The sequence below is a fragment of the Protopterus annectens genome, chromosome 8.part0, assembly GCF_019279795.1.
Source record: "Protopterus annectens isolate FY-2018-M chromosome 8.part0, PAN1.0, whole genome shotgun sequence".
In the NCBI taxonomy this organism is placed as follows: Eukaryota; Metazoa; Chordata; order Ceratodontiformes; family Protopteridae; genus Protopterus; species Protopterus annectens.
Window position 1 is genome coordinate 835,897,640 of NC_056741.1, and position 18,889 is coordinate 835,916,528.

Sequence of the window (18,889 nt, forward strand, 5' to 3'; positions counted from 1 at the left end):
TTTGATTTGTCTCTTCTTCAATTTTCTTATTAAAGGAAAATAATATTTTCTTTTCAAAACCACTGCTGATGAATAGTCATTATCAAATCTTATTATATTGTCTTTAAATTTAATCTGTAAATTTGTCCAGGCAGTTTTTAATACCAGCTGTTTGTCTTGACTGGAAAAAAAATCTTACAGTTATGGATCTGGGATTTGTATTTATATATTCATATACTGCTAGAATATTATTCTTGTTGACAAGAAGGATATGTATAAAATCATTTCTCTTTGAAATTGTCGAATGCACAGAACATCGACTCACTGTTCTGCAAGCTGAAAACATCGAAAATTTAAAAGTGCGAACTCCCGGAGCGGTGAATTTTGCCTCTGGGAAACTAACCACTTGGCAACTACTGAAGATCTTTGCCCTTTTCTCCACTGTAGTTTGATCTTGGAGTTGGTATATTTAAGTAGGGGTGTGTGTGTGTGTGTGTGTGTGTGTGTGTGTGTGTGTGTGTGTGTGTGTGTGTGTATGTGTGTGTGTGTGTGTGGCGGGGGCAAAGCCCCCACATCGGTGGGTTTAATTTTTTTAGTATTTTATTTTGTCAGTGGTGGCCAAGTGGTTAATTGCCCGGAGGCAAAATTCCCCATTCCAGGAGTTTGCTCTTTTAAACTTTCAGTGTTATCGACTCAGTGTTCTGCAAGTCTCCATTCTGTGCATTCGACAATTTCATGGGGAAAGAGAAAATCACCTTCCATGCCGTATAAAAACATTTTCAGTTACTTTGACTTATTAGATATAAGTCATAAAATGCTGAAACCTGTGGGGGGAAACAAACACATCCAAAGTTAAGAATGTGTTTAGTTTAATAAATATAATGTAAGCAGTGCTGCTTTCGTTTTTATATTTTGAATTAAAAGGCACTATATTCTCATTATGTCTCTGTACCTGTGAATGTGATAGCTGTCATGTTTCAGGTTTAGAAGTCCATTTTTCAGCAGCTTAACAGAATATTTTTGTACTTGCTATACAAGGTCACCTTATAAGCATGCCAGTGAAATGATGACTACTTTAGTTCACAAGATAAGTTCATTGCAATAGTTTGTTGATAAATCTAAGTAAAATTTTGAAAACCAGACAAATTATGAGCATGCATTTAATTTTGCAAATGCAGATTTATATTTTTTGAGAGTTTTCAATATTTTGTCATCAGCCTCGCAGCACTCATACTCCTTCAGTAGTACTCATGAAACAGACTGTTATCATTTGTGTGTCCCATACAGATTTGCATTTATTTTTTTAAATTTCACAAGAAATTTCCTGCTGCCTTTATTAAAATTGAATGCTCACCATTGTCAAATGCTTATATGTATATTTTAAACATGTAGGAGTTTTTAGCATAAATACAATTTAGTTGGTTTATTTCATTTAAATTATTTTGGTCTTAGTTAAAGGTTTTCTGTTTTAAAAAGAGGTTACCATGTTCATTTAGAAAAGTGTATCAAGTGTAAAACTAGACTGGGTTTCCTTCCTTTTATTTATATCCGATGTATTTGCAATATGTATGTTTTGTCTTTTAACACTTGCTAGAAGCTTGTAAGGGACAAAGACAGAAATAACTTTCAGCCAACTAACATAAGTATTGCATCTCAGAGTTTATACTAATGTAATAGCCATCTCTTTTCCATGGCTGTTACTGAATATACCCACGGAGAATGTGCTTTACCAATAAGGGCAAAGATCTAGTGGGTAAATCTCAGCAATATTCATGGACATGTATTTAATGCTATTATGTCATATCTTATATAAAAATAATCGTACTTATGTTTTTTATCTCAACTTCCCATATGGTGGGACTTTTAGTTCCTTATCGTGTACTTTTGGATTGAGCAATTAGAATCAGTACATTGCACAAGTGAACAATGATCTGTAGGCTTATACTGATATTGTTTAATGGGTGGAATCTAATATACATTGAAAACGATTGCCAGCAACATTAAGTGTTAAAACTCTTTATTTACTGCAAGCAACTTGCATATTAAAGAAAACTGACTAATTGCATCACTTCCATGACTTTGTTATTGCTGGTGATTGTTTTTAGTGTGGTCCTCCCCTGTCTTGCAATAGTTTAAAGCATTTCCATGCACGGTTGCCTGATTGTTGGAATGCAATAAGAGCCTTATATGAAAGAATATTTTGTTTGCTTCTGTAATGCATAACAGATTTGTAAGAATCATAGCCGGCCTTAGGCATAGGCCAACTAGGTGACCGCCTAGGCCGCCACTCTAGCAGGGGCACTTTTTCAGCCCTTATAACCCCTCCCCCTTATATCCTGTATTTATTTATTTATTTTTGTACTAAAGAAATAGTTTCTTTAAAATATGTTGAATAAATACAAGAAGAAAATAAAAGTAAGACAAACTGTGGGGAAAAAGTAAGAAAAAGTAATCCATATTGTGTAGGTAGACCAGGATGGGGGTACTGGGTGGTATGGGGGTGCTTTGGAGCTTTTTTGCCTAGGGCACCAGCTGACCAAAGGCTATCCCTGGTAAGAATGTGTGAGCGAGTGTGTGTGTGTGTGTGTGTGTGTGTGTGTGTGTGTGTGTGTGTGTGTGTGTGTGTCTGTGTGTGTGTGTGTGTGTGTGTCTGTGTGTGTGTGTGTATGTGTGTGTATTTATGTTTATTTGAGTGTTTCTTTGGATACTTTTGTGTGTATTTGCAGAGCCATGTAGACATATGTGTGTGTATGAGTGTCTAATGTCGCCACATTTGCTTCTGTGACAATTTATGTGGCTAGGCTTAAGTCAGAATTTTTTCCTTCCTTTTGATGTCTTACAGAAGGAGTTGCTTGAGGAGCTTGCTGCTAGCAGATAATGACAAGGCTGGTTTCTTTTTTTTCAAATATAATTTTTTTCTTTTCTTTTTTTTTTGAAACAACATCTTGTGAAGGACATTCTTTCAAGATGTGTGACTGGATGATTTTCCTTCTAAGATGAGACCCATTATGTAATATAGCTATTATAAATGGTCAGACTGTTGGTTATACTATGATATTCTAATAAATGAGCTTGAATCATCAAACTGAGGCATGAGCATATCACATCATAAGCCACACCCTAAACATGTTTTATTGCTGTTCTATGTTTTTTTTTTTTTATTTAAATACTGATTGTAGCACTTATTGATTTGGGGTGCAGTGCATTGTGACAGGCACATTTAGTGCCTCGAGGCTGTGAACTTGTTTGTATTTCAGAGATAATTTTATGTAATTATATCTGTGCATTGTTCTCTGTGTCTTCACATTAGAAAGCAAGTGGTACTCTATAAGCTGAGTATTTCATGTTATTTGTTTTTAAAGTTATAGAATTTAATTACCTTTGCAATCATAATTTGTAATTTCTTTTCAATTATTCTTCATGTTTCGCTATAGGTTTGCATGTTAGGTTATATGAATAGCTGCTTAGTGAGAAAAAGAATGCAGTAGAAGCTTCATTTTCATGTCAAGCAAAATATGTTGATAAGGAGACAAGTGAACATAACAGGATACTACAGTTTTCTTTCAATTTTTGTGACTTTTGATTATATTGTTTGAATTATTTTGCTGATGTTCACTTATTATACTGGAAACCTACAGTGAGAAAAGTGTGGGGGGTTTACTTGTTTTTGTCTCTGTTCTTCAACAAGATACAGAGATATGAAGATGGATACAAAAGGAAATGTCTTTTCTGGTGTATTTTCAGACTTCTTCACTAAGTGGTTGTATTTGCTGCATATTTTTTTAAATGTTTTAATTTTAGAAATACCAGGAATCCATGAGTTTGTGTTTCACTATGTGCTGGGGGGGGGACTTGTTTCATTTGAAGAGGAGTATCCTATTTTCTTTGCATGTGGTTTCACTGCATGGCTAACTTTAATACATATTGATTTCCTTCTGAAGCATTAATGAAGTGAGATGGCCTTTAATGTGAAAAACTCTTTAACAAGGAGTTGAAAAGTATGACAATTTTTCAGTTGTCTAAGCAGCCATGCAAAGTGAATGATGAGTTTATTTGCAAAAAAAAAACCCAAAAACTAAAAAGTTGTGAGTTGTGTATTAATATTGTCATTTTTTTCCCATTCTTTTTAAAGTTGGTTTTCCATAACTTATGGAATGATATACTTAGAAATAAATTACTTACTAGCAGATGAATTCTCTTATTCATGAATTCTCTTATTCACCTATGGATGCTCTATAACCACTTATTCATGTTTTTATTGGACAGGTGTAATCTGAGATGGATGACTTTAGCAGTGTTCCAGCTATCAATTGTGAGGACAATCCTATTCTTTCTATGCTTGGTTTTATGGACAGATGAAAAATATGACTATGGAGACGTAAGTATTACTTGCATTGTCACTTTGGGAGGTTTATTTCTGGTAAGCCACATGATTTGTTTCCATTTACATAACATTCCAATAATTCAGTGACAGGAAACATATAGGATTCATCCTACCCACCATTTCTGTGCTAAGATGTTGACAATATTTTTGGTAATGTTTTTTTTAACATATTATTTTTGCACCAAAAACAGTTTAAGAAAACAAATAACCACTGTTTACAACATGTCCAGTTCCAAGCTGTTACTGAAGCACACATTTTAACATGTCAAATTCAGAGGTGTTACTGAAAATCCCTATGACCATAAGCAGGGAAGAGACATACAGGGATGGAAGACAGAACAGAGAAGTTAATTATTTAAGCAATAACCCACGGCTGGGTGTGGGTAATGCTGGATTCACCCACGGTTGGCGTGGTTTGGTCATGAGGGTGAAGCATGAGTGAACAAATAAAGCCAACCGTGGATAAATCCAGCATTACCCACACCCAGCGTGGGTTATTGCCATTATACAATGCTGTTAGTTTTGTGTTGTGTTATGTTTGTGTTGTTGTTATTTAGGTGTTTGTTTGCTGCTGTTAGTTTTGTGTTGTGTTATGTTTGTGTTGTTGTTATTTAGGTGTTTGTTTGCTTTAGTCTGTATTCTTCCACTTTTTGTGAGATAAAATAGTCCACACTTTTCTTCATGTTTACTGTTTTATTTATTTATTTTTTTTAATTTACATCCTTCCATAAAGTTGGTGCATACATGTAATTCAACAAACATTTTGAGTCGTTGGTTTGAAATCTGACTTGTATTAATGTCATATTTCAATGAACATTAAAGTATCCTGAGCATCTACCAAGTGCTTATAAAAGCCATCGTGACCACTGTGAATGGGCAGTCACTTTCTTTGTTTATGAATATACGTTTTTCTTTACTTATTTATTCTCAAAAGTGTTTATTCGGTAGCCTCATCAAACACCCTCCAAAATTGTACAAAAATGCATTGTGAAAAACAAAGAGACACTTTTAAACATGAGCTTGAGACTTAGTTATGATGTAATATCCGACAAGAAATTCTTAATCTTTCCTTGAGGGTTACCTAGAAATCTCGTCTTATTACCATTCACCAAACGGTTTATATTTCTGTTTTACTTTGGTGCTCCTTTCTATTTTTAAAATACTTGTAGCACATCAATAAAAACAAATTAAATGCAGCAAAAATGATTCCTCAGGGCCTTTCTTGTATGCCCAGAAACTAGTGTGGATGCTTTGGCCACAGACACAATCCAATAAAACTTTTGTGATGTAATGCAATAGTGTTTTGGAGCCACCTGACCACCCCCCCTCCATAAATGAAGTTGTGCAGATTATGCATGTTCATATTTTTCTGTTTGTTTTTGTTTTTATGATGCACAAGGTTTGTGCTACACTTTAGTTCATGTGATGCTGTGGTACACATGACCTAAGGCAGTTTGACAGAAAAGAACCTTTATTTTCCGGAGTGTTACAACCCCCACTTCAGAGCAGCAGCTTAGCTTATATAGGATTTTGTACATCCAGATGGAGACACATAACTACAGATTGCTATTTGTATGTTATGCAGTACACAGTGCTATTACATGTATTTCTGATTGTTTTTTTTCTCATTTGGTTTTGCTCAGTACTCGTTGCCGCAGCTTGATATGTTACCGGACGGACTTTTTTATTTAGTTATGTCCGATTTACAATTTGCACGCTTGTTGGTTTAGCCAATCAGCATGCACATTTCTCGGCTTTGCTGAGTATTCATTGTATAATAACAATTATTCAACATCTAATTCACCTATAAATATATGTTAAGTCTAGGTGTCATCATCAAAAGTAATTCTACCTAGAAGAAAGAGGTTGAACTTTAATTGTGTCAATCTCTTTATTATCAATAGAATTCTGTAACATTTAATAAAAAGAAAAAAATAAGACTGAACATTACTTATGGAGATAACCTTTAGGGGTAAGAGATATAACAATTTTACATTGTCAAAACATTGACTAAGAAATGGTTCAACACCAATTATTTGAAACCATATTGGAGAGAATTTGCACCTTATGACCAAGACTTCACATGGTCCTTTTGTGGATGGCTTATTTGACACTCTCATGTGAGAGAGATTAGTCCAGCTGGTTTTGTTTGGGTAACCCATAGAGAATGGTTGTCTACCAAGAGTTTAATTTTCTTTTTTATTTACTTTTGGTGGGGACCAGGAGGAATGTCTGTGTGAATACTGCAGAAGATTGATAGGCCATCCCCTAGGGAAAACCTTCCAGTATGTTAAGAAAAAGTCTATAAAGAAGAGGAAAATTCTGATCCATAACTGCAAAGATTTAGGGACAGAGGAATTTGGAAGGGGGGGCAATACCTAGTAAAAATAATTCAGTGGATCTGTAAAACCACCAATAAATCCAAAAAAGACGGCTCACACCAGATGCAGGCAAACGTTTTATTTAAGACAACAAATGAAAGCTTGTAAGCGCTTTCATCCCAAGTTGAATATGATGCAGGAACTTCATCAGACAAGCTTAGAAGAGCTAAAACTACATTTAAATAAAAGAGCAGGTATTACATCATTGCCTCTATACTGACTTAAAGGGAATGGTACTCATAACCAGAGGCTATGGACCTAGATGACAAACATAAAGGTATTACATAATATTACACAGTAAAAACTTGTGTTACTACCATAATACTTAAAAAAACATGCAATAAAAACATATTAAAGCATATTAAACATTTCATAAATATATTCAATTGTGCAAATGCTTCCAAAGGGCATATAATTATTGGTCGAGCGCATGAAGACATGCAAAATCCTGTACATAAAATTTCTTCACAATAAAAAATATATATTAGCATTTGTCATACCCATTCAGTTCTAACTTGTTTACTTTCACATCTCTTAAGCATGTCATCATACTGAAATAGGCAAAATTAAACTAAACTAAACTAAAATACACTAGGTTCAGGCCAGTGGATCAAGATGGAAAAGTTGTGGGCATATACTCTAAATTGATTCTAGGTTCGTTGTCCCATTAGTTATTGTGAAACAATAAACATACAAGTGTGGGGACAAAAGGATTGTTTATCTATATAAAGCCTTAAGCTTTAAAAGGCTAGATATAGATAAATGGTCATTTAAGCCTGGCCAGTGTGTAGAATCTAGCCTAATCTGCCAAAATGGTTTGGCTTTTTCTAAAAGGTAGGGCCAGGCTCCTCCTCTTAATGAAGGGGATATGTTGTTCAACACTATAAACTTGAATTTATGGTCAGTGTATTGATTGATGTATTTCACCAAAGCATTAACTACATAATGGTCCCTAATGTTTCAAAGATGTTCACCTATTCTACTTTTTAGTTTCCGCTCCGTTTTGCCTATGTAAAAACATGGACAAAACTCGCAAAGGGCACAGTAGACTATCTTGTCAGAATTACAGTTGAATTTATCCCTAATTGTTCATTTCATACCATTTATAGAAGTTTCATTTACCTCTAATATGTAGGGGCAAAACTTACATGGACCAAATTTTTGCATGTAACCTGCCTTATGTGGTTTGTCTTGATGTTCTAATAGGGATTTTATGTTCTGCCCTTTACAGAAAACACAAGTGGGTTTATTCCCCAAAATTGTTCTCAAATCCGTTTCATTAGTTAATAGTTTCCAGTTCTTTTCTAAAATATTCTTAATAGTGTAGGCATCAACTGAAAAAGTTGTTAGAAAACAGGATCTAAACAAGTTGGTGTCACCTTTCTCTAAGTTCACAGGTTCATAGGTTGGTACTAGGCTATCGGCCCTAGGGCCTGTACAAGCCTAGCCATAACAATTCCCTGGCTATTTCTTCCCACACTATTTGCTTCCCTGGACCCCTGTGTAGCAGGGCGACTGACGTGATCCCCAGGGTGAATTTCCTTTCTCCCATCCAATCATAAAGGTTCCTTTTGAAGAGGGCCAAAGAGGCCCTATCATTGAAACAACTGCATTTGAGGTAGATTCAAACACTACACTTGTAGTGAAATTAGAGATGGAATAATCACTACGGAGCACTTCTGTGTCCAGGAGGGGGATGAAATGGCCATTCTCCTGTTTAGCCAGGACTTCATTTTTGATGTTATCAACTAAATTATGAGGATAACCTCTTCTAAGAAACATGTTACACAAGTTGTCACATTGATCCAAGTCTGACGGCTCTAACAAAGTGGCCTTTCAGAACGCACCTCTTCTGTGTAAAAGGGTGACAACTGGATATGTGTAAAAAAATTGTTGGAATATATACTTTTGCGATAAATCTCAGATGTGAGAGATGTTTGGAGGAAACGTCCTCAACAATTGGCACTACAACTTCCGTTGGTGACTTAATGGTTTTCATTCAGAGGCTCATGGACCATATGGATTGATTAGACCATTCTGCTCTTTCACAGTTAACTGTTCACCTTGTGCCGAGTATTTTGGCTTCACCTGAGTTGCAGATGAGTCCGGCCGGCACTAGTGGACTGCAGTCTCAAAGGGCTTCAGTTTCTGGTTTACCACCACACACTAGTTCACAGGTCAGTGCTTCCTCTTTTCAAAGTAATATTGGCAATAATAACACAGCCACCAGTGATGCAAATGGTGGCACAGACTGCTTATTTCAATGGTTGGATAATAAATATTCGTTGTGTGCTGAGGCAAGAGAGGATAATATGGATTGTTCTCTCTGTAATAGTTTGTCCCAATTCGACAGGGTCCTTCTAAAAATAAAAAAAAACTACAAATGGACAACAGTTATTTGAGAGAGAGTGCATAAGGAAGAAAATGGTGTCTAAAGGGTTACGCATTTGGCGATACCCAACTGGGGTCACACCTAATTCTTCCTTTCACAAAGATCTAATCAAGCTCTTTGACCAGTTTGGGTTTGATTGCATGAACATGGTAGTCAAACACAATGATGAGCAAATTACTATTCTGGGTCAAGAAGCAGAAAAACTTGACAAAAAGATCACACAGGACCCTCTGTTTCCAACTAATAGGTTTGACTATACCCGTATCTTTCACTCCATTGAGGAACAAATGAACGCAATTAAGAACAGGAAAATAAAAAAAAGATTGCATGGGATGAGAAAGGCTACAATTCCAGCTGTGCATACCCGCCACCACCTCCCTCCCAGGAATGGACCTCTAAACAGTGGACTACCAGCAGTCAAGATTTAGATGACAATTTTGGTGGCCAAAACAACTTTAATAATAATGGAGATCTGTCTTTTTCAGGGGAAGACCAACCCGCTCCGAGAAGATCGGAATGGATAAGGAACCAACAGAGTCAGAGAGGCTCACACCAAGCGAGACAACAAATGGACAACTACCAGCAAGGGTACAACGGAAGGAACAGGAGACATTACAGGGGTGCATGGAGGGGGAGACGTGGGAGGAACTAATGTTCAAACAAATACCTTGCACAGAAATAGGCACATGTGAATTTATGTTACCCCCTTTATCTGTTCATTTGAACATAGAAGGGGATTTTAAGGTGTATAACTATACAGATGTGAATATTAATGTACACTTATGTAATCTTTTGTCTGAGGGTTTTACGTACACCCTTAACAGGTCTGCTAATGTGTTGAACACCATTGTGGATTTAAAACAGTATGTGAGAAAACTTAATTTAAACTTATTTCAAGGTATGGACAATATCATACACCCATTGAAAGTTTCTCGTACCTACAATCCCCCAAGTGTCCCCGTTCTCGACATGTTTGAATGTGTGTGTGAGCTGGATATCAGAACCCACTGTGTAAATGCTAATAGGAATAAGGTTAAAAACAACTTATGTACTGAAGAGTTTATCAAATTAGACTACTTGTCTTCTAACACCAACCTTAGAGTAATGAAACCAGATAAAGGGGGTGGTGTTGTCCTTATGTGGAAGCACGATTATGTGAGAAAAATGAGAGAAATTTTGGATACACCTACTTACACCCACTGTTCCTTGAATGAGTTGAATGGTGCCTACTGTAAGATTAGGGGTCACTTAAAAGATCTGTTCATAGATGGTTTGATTAGCATGGAAGAACATCAATATTTATCTGTTAACTACCTGGTTGCCCCTAAATATTTGGTATCCCTAAGATCAACAAGGACATACACCAACCCCCTTATACCCCATTGTTGATGCTAGGGGTTCTATTACCCAACCATTGGCAAAATTCCTGGATTTGGAAATTAAGGGTATTCTAAATTCTGAACCCCTATTATGCATTGACTCTTGGGACCTTTTGAAGAAAATCAATTCAGTACAGTTCAATGAGCATTATATATTTATCACAGTGGACGTTAGGGACCTTTATACTGTTATCCCACATGATCTTGGGACACAATGGTTTTGTGAATACTTGACAGACAAAGGGGATAAGTCAGGATAGAACCAACACATTTGAACAGTTACTGGACATAGTCCTAAAAACAACTTAATTTTGTTTGATAAAAACTATTATGTCCAAAATGAGGGTGTGGCAATGGGTTCAGCATGTAGGGGTATGTACGCCAACATAGTGATGTTAGAATGGGAGAAAAAACATCTTATTAATTCCCCATTCTTTTCATTCTGTCACATGTATACCCCATTTATGGACAACATTTTTATTCTTTGGGATGGGCCAAAACAGCAAATTGACCATTTCCTCAAATACATTAACAGTTCTTCCTCTTTTTTAAGATTTACTCATACCATCAGTGAGACACAAATAGCCTACTTAGATGTACTACTTAAAAAAGATATAGCCATTTCACCCCCCCCCCCCCCCGGACACAGAAGTGCTCCGTAGTGATTATTCCATCTCTAATTTCACTATGAGTATAGTGTTTGAATCTACCTCAAATGCAGTTGTTTCAGCGATAGATAAAGGTGACACCAACTTGTTTAGATCTTATTTTCTAACTACTTTTTCATTTGACGCCTACCCTATTAAGAACATTTTAGAAAAAAAATGGAAACTGTTAACTAACGAAACAGATTTGAGAACAATTTTGGGGAATAAACCCACTTGTGTTTTCCATAAAGGGCAGTACATAAAATCCCTATTAGAAAATCAAGACAAACCACATAAGGCAGGTTACATGCACAAATGTGGTTCATGTAAGTTTGCCCCTATACATTAGAGGTAAATAAAACTAATCTAAATGGTATGAAATTAAGGATTAGGGATAAATTCAACTGTAATTCTCACAAGGTAGTCTACTTTGCCTTTTGCGAGTTTTGCCCATGTTTTTACATTGGCAAAACAGAGCGGAAACTAAATAGTAGAATAGGTGAACACTTTCTAAACATTAGGGACCATTGTGTAGTCAATGCTTTGGCGAAACACATCAATCAATACACTGACCACAATTTCAAGTTTATAGTGTTGAACAACATATCCCCTTCATTAAGAGGAGGAGCCTGGCCCTACCTTTTAGAAAAAGCTGTGTATTTTAGTTTAGTTTAGTTTTGCCTATTTCAGTATGATGACATACTTAAGAGATATAAAAGTACACTAGTTAGAACTGAATGGGTGTGATAAATGCCAATATATATTTTTTTTTGTGAAGAAATTTTATGTACAGGATTTCACATGTCTTCATGTACTCGGCCAATAATTCTATGCCCTTTGGAAGCATTTGCACAATTGAATATATTTATGAAATGTTTAATATGCTTCAATATGTTTTTATTGCATGTTTTTTTAAGTATTATGGTAGTAACACAAGTTTTTACTGTGTAATATTATGTAATACTTTTACATTTGCCAGCTAGGTCCATAGCCTCTGGTTATAAGTACTATTTCCTTTTAAGTCAGTATAGAGGAAATTATGTAATACCTGCTCTTTTATTTAAATGTAGTTTTAGCTCTTCTAAGCTTGTCTGATGAAGTTCCTGTATCGTATTCAACTTGGGACGAAAGCGCTTACAAGCTTTCATTTGTTGTTCTAAATAAAATGTTTGTCTGCATCTGGTGTGAGCCGTCTTTTTGGATTTATTAGAATTCAGTGGATGTTTGAGGTGGAGGGTTGGATCTGGTGACCCATATAATTGCCTCAATAACCATAGTCCCTTTTGAATAGGCTTGAGAGCAAAGCCATACCATGTGAAAATAATCACTATTTATGGAACTGCAGTACCAGCAACAATGAGTGCCAGACCACCTTCTTTTTGACAATCTGTCTAGTAAGTGTTGCCATTGGTGTATTAACTTGAACATAGTGAAATGAAGTATTCTAGGAAGTTCTGAGGGACACTGACTTTTATAGCCATGGGTCATTGGAATGATATATATATATATATATATATATATATATATATATATATATATATATATACTTACATAGACATGTCAGATTATCGAAATTCCAAAACTTTGAAATTTATATGGCCAAAATTTAGAATTTCGAACATTAAAAAAATAAATAAATAAAAAACAGAAAAATTCCATTTTTAATGCTCTTGCAGGGGGGAAAGCCCCCTGAACCCCCATGTGGGTGGCTCCACCCTCACACCCCCTGCTAATTAAATATACCAACTCTGAGATCGCATAACATTGTGGAAAACTGTAAATTTTCCATGCCATGCTGTACCACGATCTCCATTTAAAACATTCAAAGTTTCAAAGGACCATATGACTTTCAAAGTTTGAAACTTTGATAATCTGATAGGGATATATATATATATATATATATATATATATATATATATATTTATATTTATATATATCCCAGACAATGTTGCCCAATAGTCTAAGACTACTTCTGATGTCTGTGTATAGGGAAGGCAGAATATTCCTTGTAGAATTTGTTTATTTAGAGAGATTGTGCACTTCGCTCCAGAGTTGTGCTGCTTAAGAAATACTGTTTAAAGGAGTAAATTCTTCAGGTAAGTTATTTGCATGAGATTCTGTAGATGTAGATATTACTGCCACAAAAGTTGCTCATTAGCAAATTTATTTTTAAGGGTATTAAAGTCCATCATGGTGCAAGTCTATATTTGCTATATGCCTTTGTTGGAAAAAAATGTCATCTCTGATCCAATTATTCCAATGGAGGGGATGATCATTGATCAAATAATGGCACGAGTCACAGATTCTGCTTAAAAGTAGTTTGAAGACTTCATTTCTTTACCCTTCGAACTCCTTCCTTTCTTCCCAGCTTTTCCAACCACGTGGGTCCCAGACTTTATATTTGCATTTGGTTTTCTCTTGCCTTTAAGGTTGGATTTGATCATCTGTATTTCAAGAAGGATCCGTATTGGCCTGAGGTGACATCTTAATGTAATTTACTAGCTCTTTATTACTGCATTATTGTAGCATTTCATGGGGGGCATGTTTAATTTTGGTAAGCAGAAGTAAGTCTTGGAGCCTTAACTTCTTATATTTGTTCTCATATGCCAATATTTTTTTTCATGTTTTTCTTCCATCTGTCTTTCTTTTTTTTTTCTTATAGGTCATGGATCTTGTACAGCCTTTAACTGTGAGCCTGAAAAAAAAAAAAACATACTCTATTACTATTGTGACTCCTGTGTATTATCGTTCATACAGTAATGATTGATGATGGTTTTTAGCTTTTCTTTAGTTAGTGAGGATTTGAGGAGGAGGGATCGAGCTTGCAATTTACCTGTCTGGGAGGTGAATTTCTGAACCTAACCACCATGACGAGTGTGGAATGCTTAGACAATTGGGGTGACACATGATGAGTGGATGGAAGGAAGTGTATTTTTGGATACTAGGTCAATCCTGCTGGCAATTCCTGCCTTAGGGACCTTAGAGGTATAGTTACATTGCACAGGGTGTGGAGGGAGTAGGTCTTAGAGTGAATTTGTATTAATATGTAGCCTTGAGTTAGTCCACCTCAGGGATCTTTGTTTTTGGTAGTACCTATTTGAAGGTGTGGGGTTATAATTGTTATCCTGGTCACCAACTCATCACCAGCTGTTTAGCTGGTTTGTTTTTCTGTATTGCCTGGGTGTTTATGGAAAGTTGTTTGGACTAAGCCAGTAGGGCAGGGGAAACAACCCTCTGACCACAGGCAGTTATTTCATTCCACCCATCCTGCATGATATCATTCCTATAATGAATTCACCAGTTATATTCTTAAACAATTTTGGTTCCTTAACTATTGTAAACTATTAATATTGAAGAGAACTTGTGGCAACAGCAGTTCAGCAACATACTTGAAATCAAATAGTTCCATGGAATGGTACCTCACGGCTCTCTACACTGCGGGGAAGAAGAGTGACTCATGTCTCTCATGTAGCTGAGTTCAGACAGTTGTGGACAATGGTGTCTCCTCAACATGTTGGGTAGGAGTGGAGAAGTTTTTTCATGGGACCCATTTAAAAGCCTGAAGGGCAAAAATACTGAAAATGGAAACCTCGCCCACAGAAAGTTGAAAGACAGAAAACTGAATGCATTTACTACTGGCTTTTTAGATGTACTAAAAGGCCAGTAACTTGTTGTGTAAGATAATAGCACAGCAGAAACTGGGTTTTTGCCCTTTCCCCACTGCGGTGCAGTCTTAGAGTTGGTATATATATATAAGTAGCAGGGGGTGGGGAGGCACAGGGTGGCTCTCCCCCCCTTTCCAACATAGGACTTGTTTTTAGGTTGTTTAGGATTTTGTGTTTCGACCTTGTGTGGTTGATGTTTTTGGTGTCAGTGTTTTTCTTTGGTATTTTAAATCTACTTTGGGTTGTCTTACCATGTAGCCTCAAGTGATTCTACCTCAGAAATTTCTATTTCAGAGCTGGAAAAGTCCATTTCCATCTTGAGCAGACTTTGGTCCTGGAATGGAAAGGTTAGGAGAGGTGCAAACTTGTTTTTAACCAATGATAATTTTGTAGTATTGTTAATGCCTGTTCCTGTCTCAGCAGAACGTAGTGACTTATTTGTATTACCTTTTAGGTCATTCACTAATTTGGAGGGAGAAGGACTATTTGGCCTTTCTGTTTTCTTAGAGCATCCCATGTTGCTGAGTGAGCCATTCATATTACCTTTTTATGTTTCTGAAAACAACATTTTCCTTGCATCTGATGTGGCCGTTATGAAGTTTTCCTTCTCTTCAGCAGTACATGAGCTGCTCATTTCATTTACTCTGGCAATGTGTAATTTAGCAGGAAAGTAGAGCTGGAATGTATAGCCCGTTTCCCTGAAGTATCTGAGCTATGGTGCCTGGGCTTTACATTTAAGGTAGAGAGCCATGTTCTAATCGGGGACAAAACAAACTGATGCCCCAGCTAGTTTGAACCATACTCTTAGCTGACTTGCTTTTGCAAGAATGCACTCTTTAGCTATAAAGTTCAGGTATTTAAAAATAAATTTGTGTGGGCACTTATCACTTCATACATTCATTCACTCATAGATTAGTACTAAGCTGACTGCCTTTTATGGTCCATTTTAAGCCTAAACAATTACCCCATGTGAGAATCACACCCTGCACCTTATGTTTGGTAGGTAAGCATATTAACTACTATGCCAAACTCACAGCCCCAACTTCTCAGTCTGGGGAATATCCTATGGACTCATATAGTAATCGGGGCTTCTCAATCCCCCAGCAACTTACCCAGTTCTTTGATTATAAAGCATCTTGGGTGGATCCCCTCAACTTTCTCTGGCAGGCCAAGCATATGTATATTGTTTTTTTTCTGGTCCTATTTTTCAAGATCATCCAGTCTGTTGTCTAAACTGTTCACAGAAGAGATTGTGTGGTAAAAGATTTATAGGTTCGTAGAAGATTACTAGGCTAATGACCCTAGAGCTCTTACAATCCTAGCCATATTTATCCTGAGTTATCCCAATTGTCAGTGGTTAGGTGAGCAAAGTTCACAGAGGTAAGAGTCTATGGTAATTAATACCAACTGCCTATGTCCATGAGGGACATGGGCGTCACCCTAGGAGTAAATCTGTGGTCACTCATCCATTGATCTAGGTTGTCTTAAAAAGGTGAGGGAGGGGCTCTGTATCACGTGAATTGGAGGCTTGTTCCAGAGAAATGACAGTCTCTGGGAGATATATCTATCTCTCATGCATGATTTGGTCATGTCAGAGGCTAAGTTAAGATCCCTGGAGCAAGTGACCCCCTTGAGATTGATTTTCTAATGTGTAGAATTTCCATCAGGGATGGACCAGAGACTGCCCTGTAAGCCAGGCTCAGGTCATCCTTTAGTAACCTGTAGGAGGAAGAATACAGTGACAGGGCTTTCAGTCTTTCCGTGTAGGACTTATAGGTTCATAGGTTCATAGGTAGGTACTAGGCTATCGGCCCAAGGGCCTACGTAAGCCTAGCCAGCAAGGTACCATAGCTTACTCCACCCAAGAAAGTTATTTTCCTGTGCCACTGTCCAGCAGAGACACAGAAGTGATCTCCGGGGTGTATTTCCTATTTCCCATCCAGTCATCAAGATTTTTCTTGAAGAGTGCTAATGAAGAACTTTTCTTGACATAGATGGGTAGCTTGTTCCAGAGTATAGGAAGTCTCTGGGACAGGAATCTATCCCTCCAGCATGTCCTGTTTATTGTGGTGACAAGGTTTAGGTCCCTAGGGTGTGTAGCTTGGAGGGATTGGGATTTCTTTAGGTGTAGCATGTCCAACAGCTCTGGGTTTGACATAGCTTTATATGTTTTATGTACCCTGTGTTTTCTTGGTGAGAAACCTCTGTGGTCTCTTAAGCTGTTGCTAGTATCTGGTGAGGTACACACAAAAGGGAGCATTGTACCCAATTATTTTTCTGATGATGGACGAGTATAATAGAATTATGACATTCTTAGATGTAGATGCCATACCTTTACTTATGAGATGTGCCACATAGGATTTCCTTACCTCTGTGAATATGTGGTGGTTGAAGTTCAGACTGCTATCAACCTGAGTACCCGTATCACGTGCCAAGTCTACACCTACGGGGGTGCTGCCTATAATGTAATTAGCAGGGATGCCAGCTTTCCCAAAGGGAATAATAATGCATTTTTTGCATATAGCTTTAATCTTTGGCTTAGGAACCAATCATTTGTCTGCATTAACCCTTTCTGCGGTATATTAACATGGTTGGAAGACTCAGTGGTTGGATTTGCAATCATCAGTGAATTTGGTCAGCTACAGGCCATCTACGTTTGTCTGGACTTTTGAGAAATAAATTCCAAACAGTAAAGGACGCAGCACAAAACCCTGTGGTACACCAGTATGTGTCCTGTCAGTGAGTCAATTGTTGACATAGGAGTTAATTCCCAATTGGGATAATTTCTCTGTAATACCTGAGTGGGGGATTGTGTGAAATGCCTTGGCTAGGTCAAGGTAGGAAGTATGTGCTGTCCTTCCCTTGTCCAGGGCCTTGGTGACTTTCTCGAAGAAGTTAACTAGGTTTAACTGGCATAATCTACCCTTAATGAATCTGAACTGGGTTGGGTCCAGTGTTTGGAGATTACCTATTTCCTTGTTGATGAGGTCCATAATGATTCTTTCCATGGTCTTGTAGATGAGGCTAATCAAGCTTATGGGTCTATAATTCCCAAGACCAGTTGATGGTCCCCCTTTGCACAGAGGGATTACTGTTGCTGTCCTCCATTCTGCCAAAACATAGCCAGCTTTCAGGCTGTGATTAAACAGCAATCCAGGTCAGTCTGCTAGGTCATGTTTTAAGTTGTTTGAAAGGCAACCTGGGATGTTGTTTGGTCCCACTGATGCCACGTTTTTGGCCTTGGAGAGTGCAGAGAGTGCAGAGATGACCTGCTTCTTGAGATAATAGCATGAGGAATGGTGGCAGATATACTTTGGGGGGTGACTGGGGGAACAGGGGGTGAATTTTGCTCCAAATATGTCAGCTAGCAGGTTGACTATTACCTCCAATTGAGTATGGGTGGTGCCATCCACAAACAGATCAGTGCATAGCTGGGTATTGCCTTTTAGATTTCAGACATAGTTAAAGAATGCCTTGTGATTATCCTTAGCTAAAGAAACTAATTTTGCTTTGTAGTTATCTTTGGAGGACTTGAAAAGATCTTTAATCTGTTTAAGCTAGAGAGTGATTTCTTCCTCTGCTGAGCCAGTTCCGTCTTGTTCTTGGACATTAGTTTCTTTCTCTTGTTGTATAGCCTGTTTATACTAGGGATCCAACAGGGTGGCTTATTTTTTCAGCACACCTGATTCTATACAACTGCTTAAGTGGTTATACAGGGCATTGGTACTCTTCTCTGCATAGGAGTCTGTGTTATCTGTGTTTGAGGGGGCTTTAACACTTCTGATACCATCACTTAGTAGAACGTAATTTGTCTTGTAAAAATTCTTAAGCATTTTTGAGCTTGATGGGGTATCTGGCCTTATAATTGCATTGAATGAGACTGATTTAATATCCTATCTTACCAGGGAGGACATCACATGGGGGTACACTGCTCCCCCATGTTAGTGAGTACTATATCCAAGATAGTTGAACCCCTTGTAGGAGTGCCAACTAGCTGTTCTAGAGCACTTGCACTGACAAAAATCCAAGAACCTCTGAGTCAGCATATTTGTAGTCATGTAT

The 18,889-nt window shown here is 37.3% G+C and overlaps 1 protein-coding gene across 1 annotated transcript in view; it reads left to right on the plus strand.

The window, feature by feature from the left end:
- Positions 1–18,889, plus strand: part of LOC122808351 (organic solute transporter subunit alpha-like) — a 187,600-nt gene that overhangs the window by 122,214 nt on the left and 46,497 nt on the right. The window contains exon 4 of the mRNA XM_044079317.1: positions 4,246–4,357. Coding sequence (XP_043935252.1) covers positions 4,246–4,357 — 112 coding nt within the window. The remainder of the gene's footprint in view (positions 1–4,245; positions 4,358–18,889) is intronic.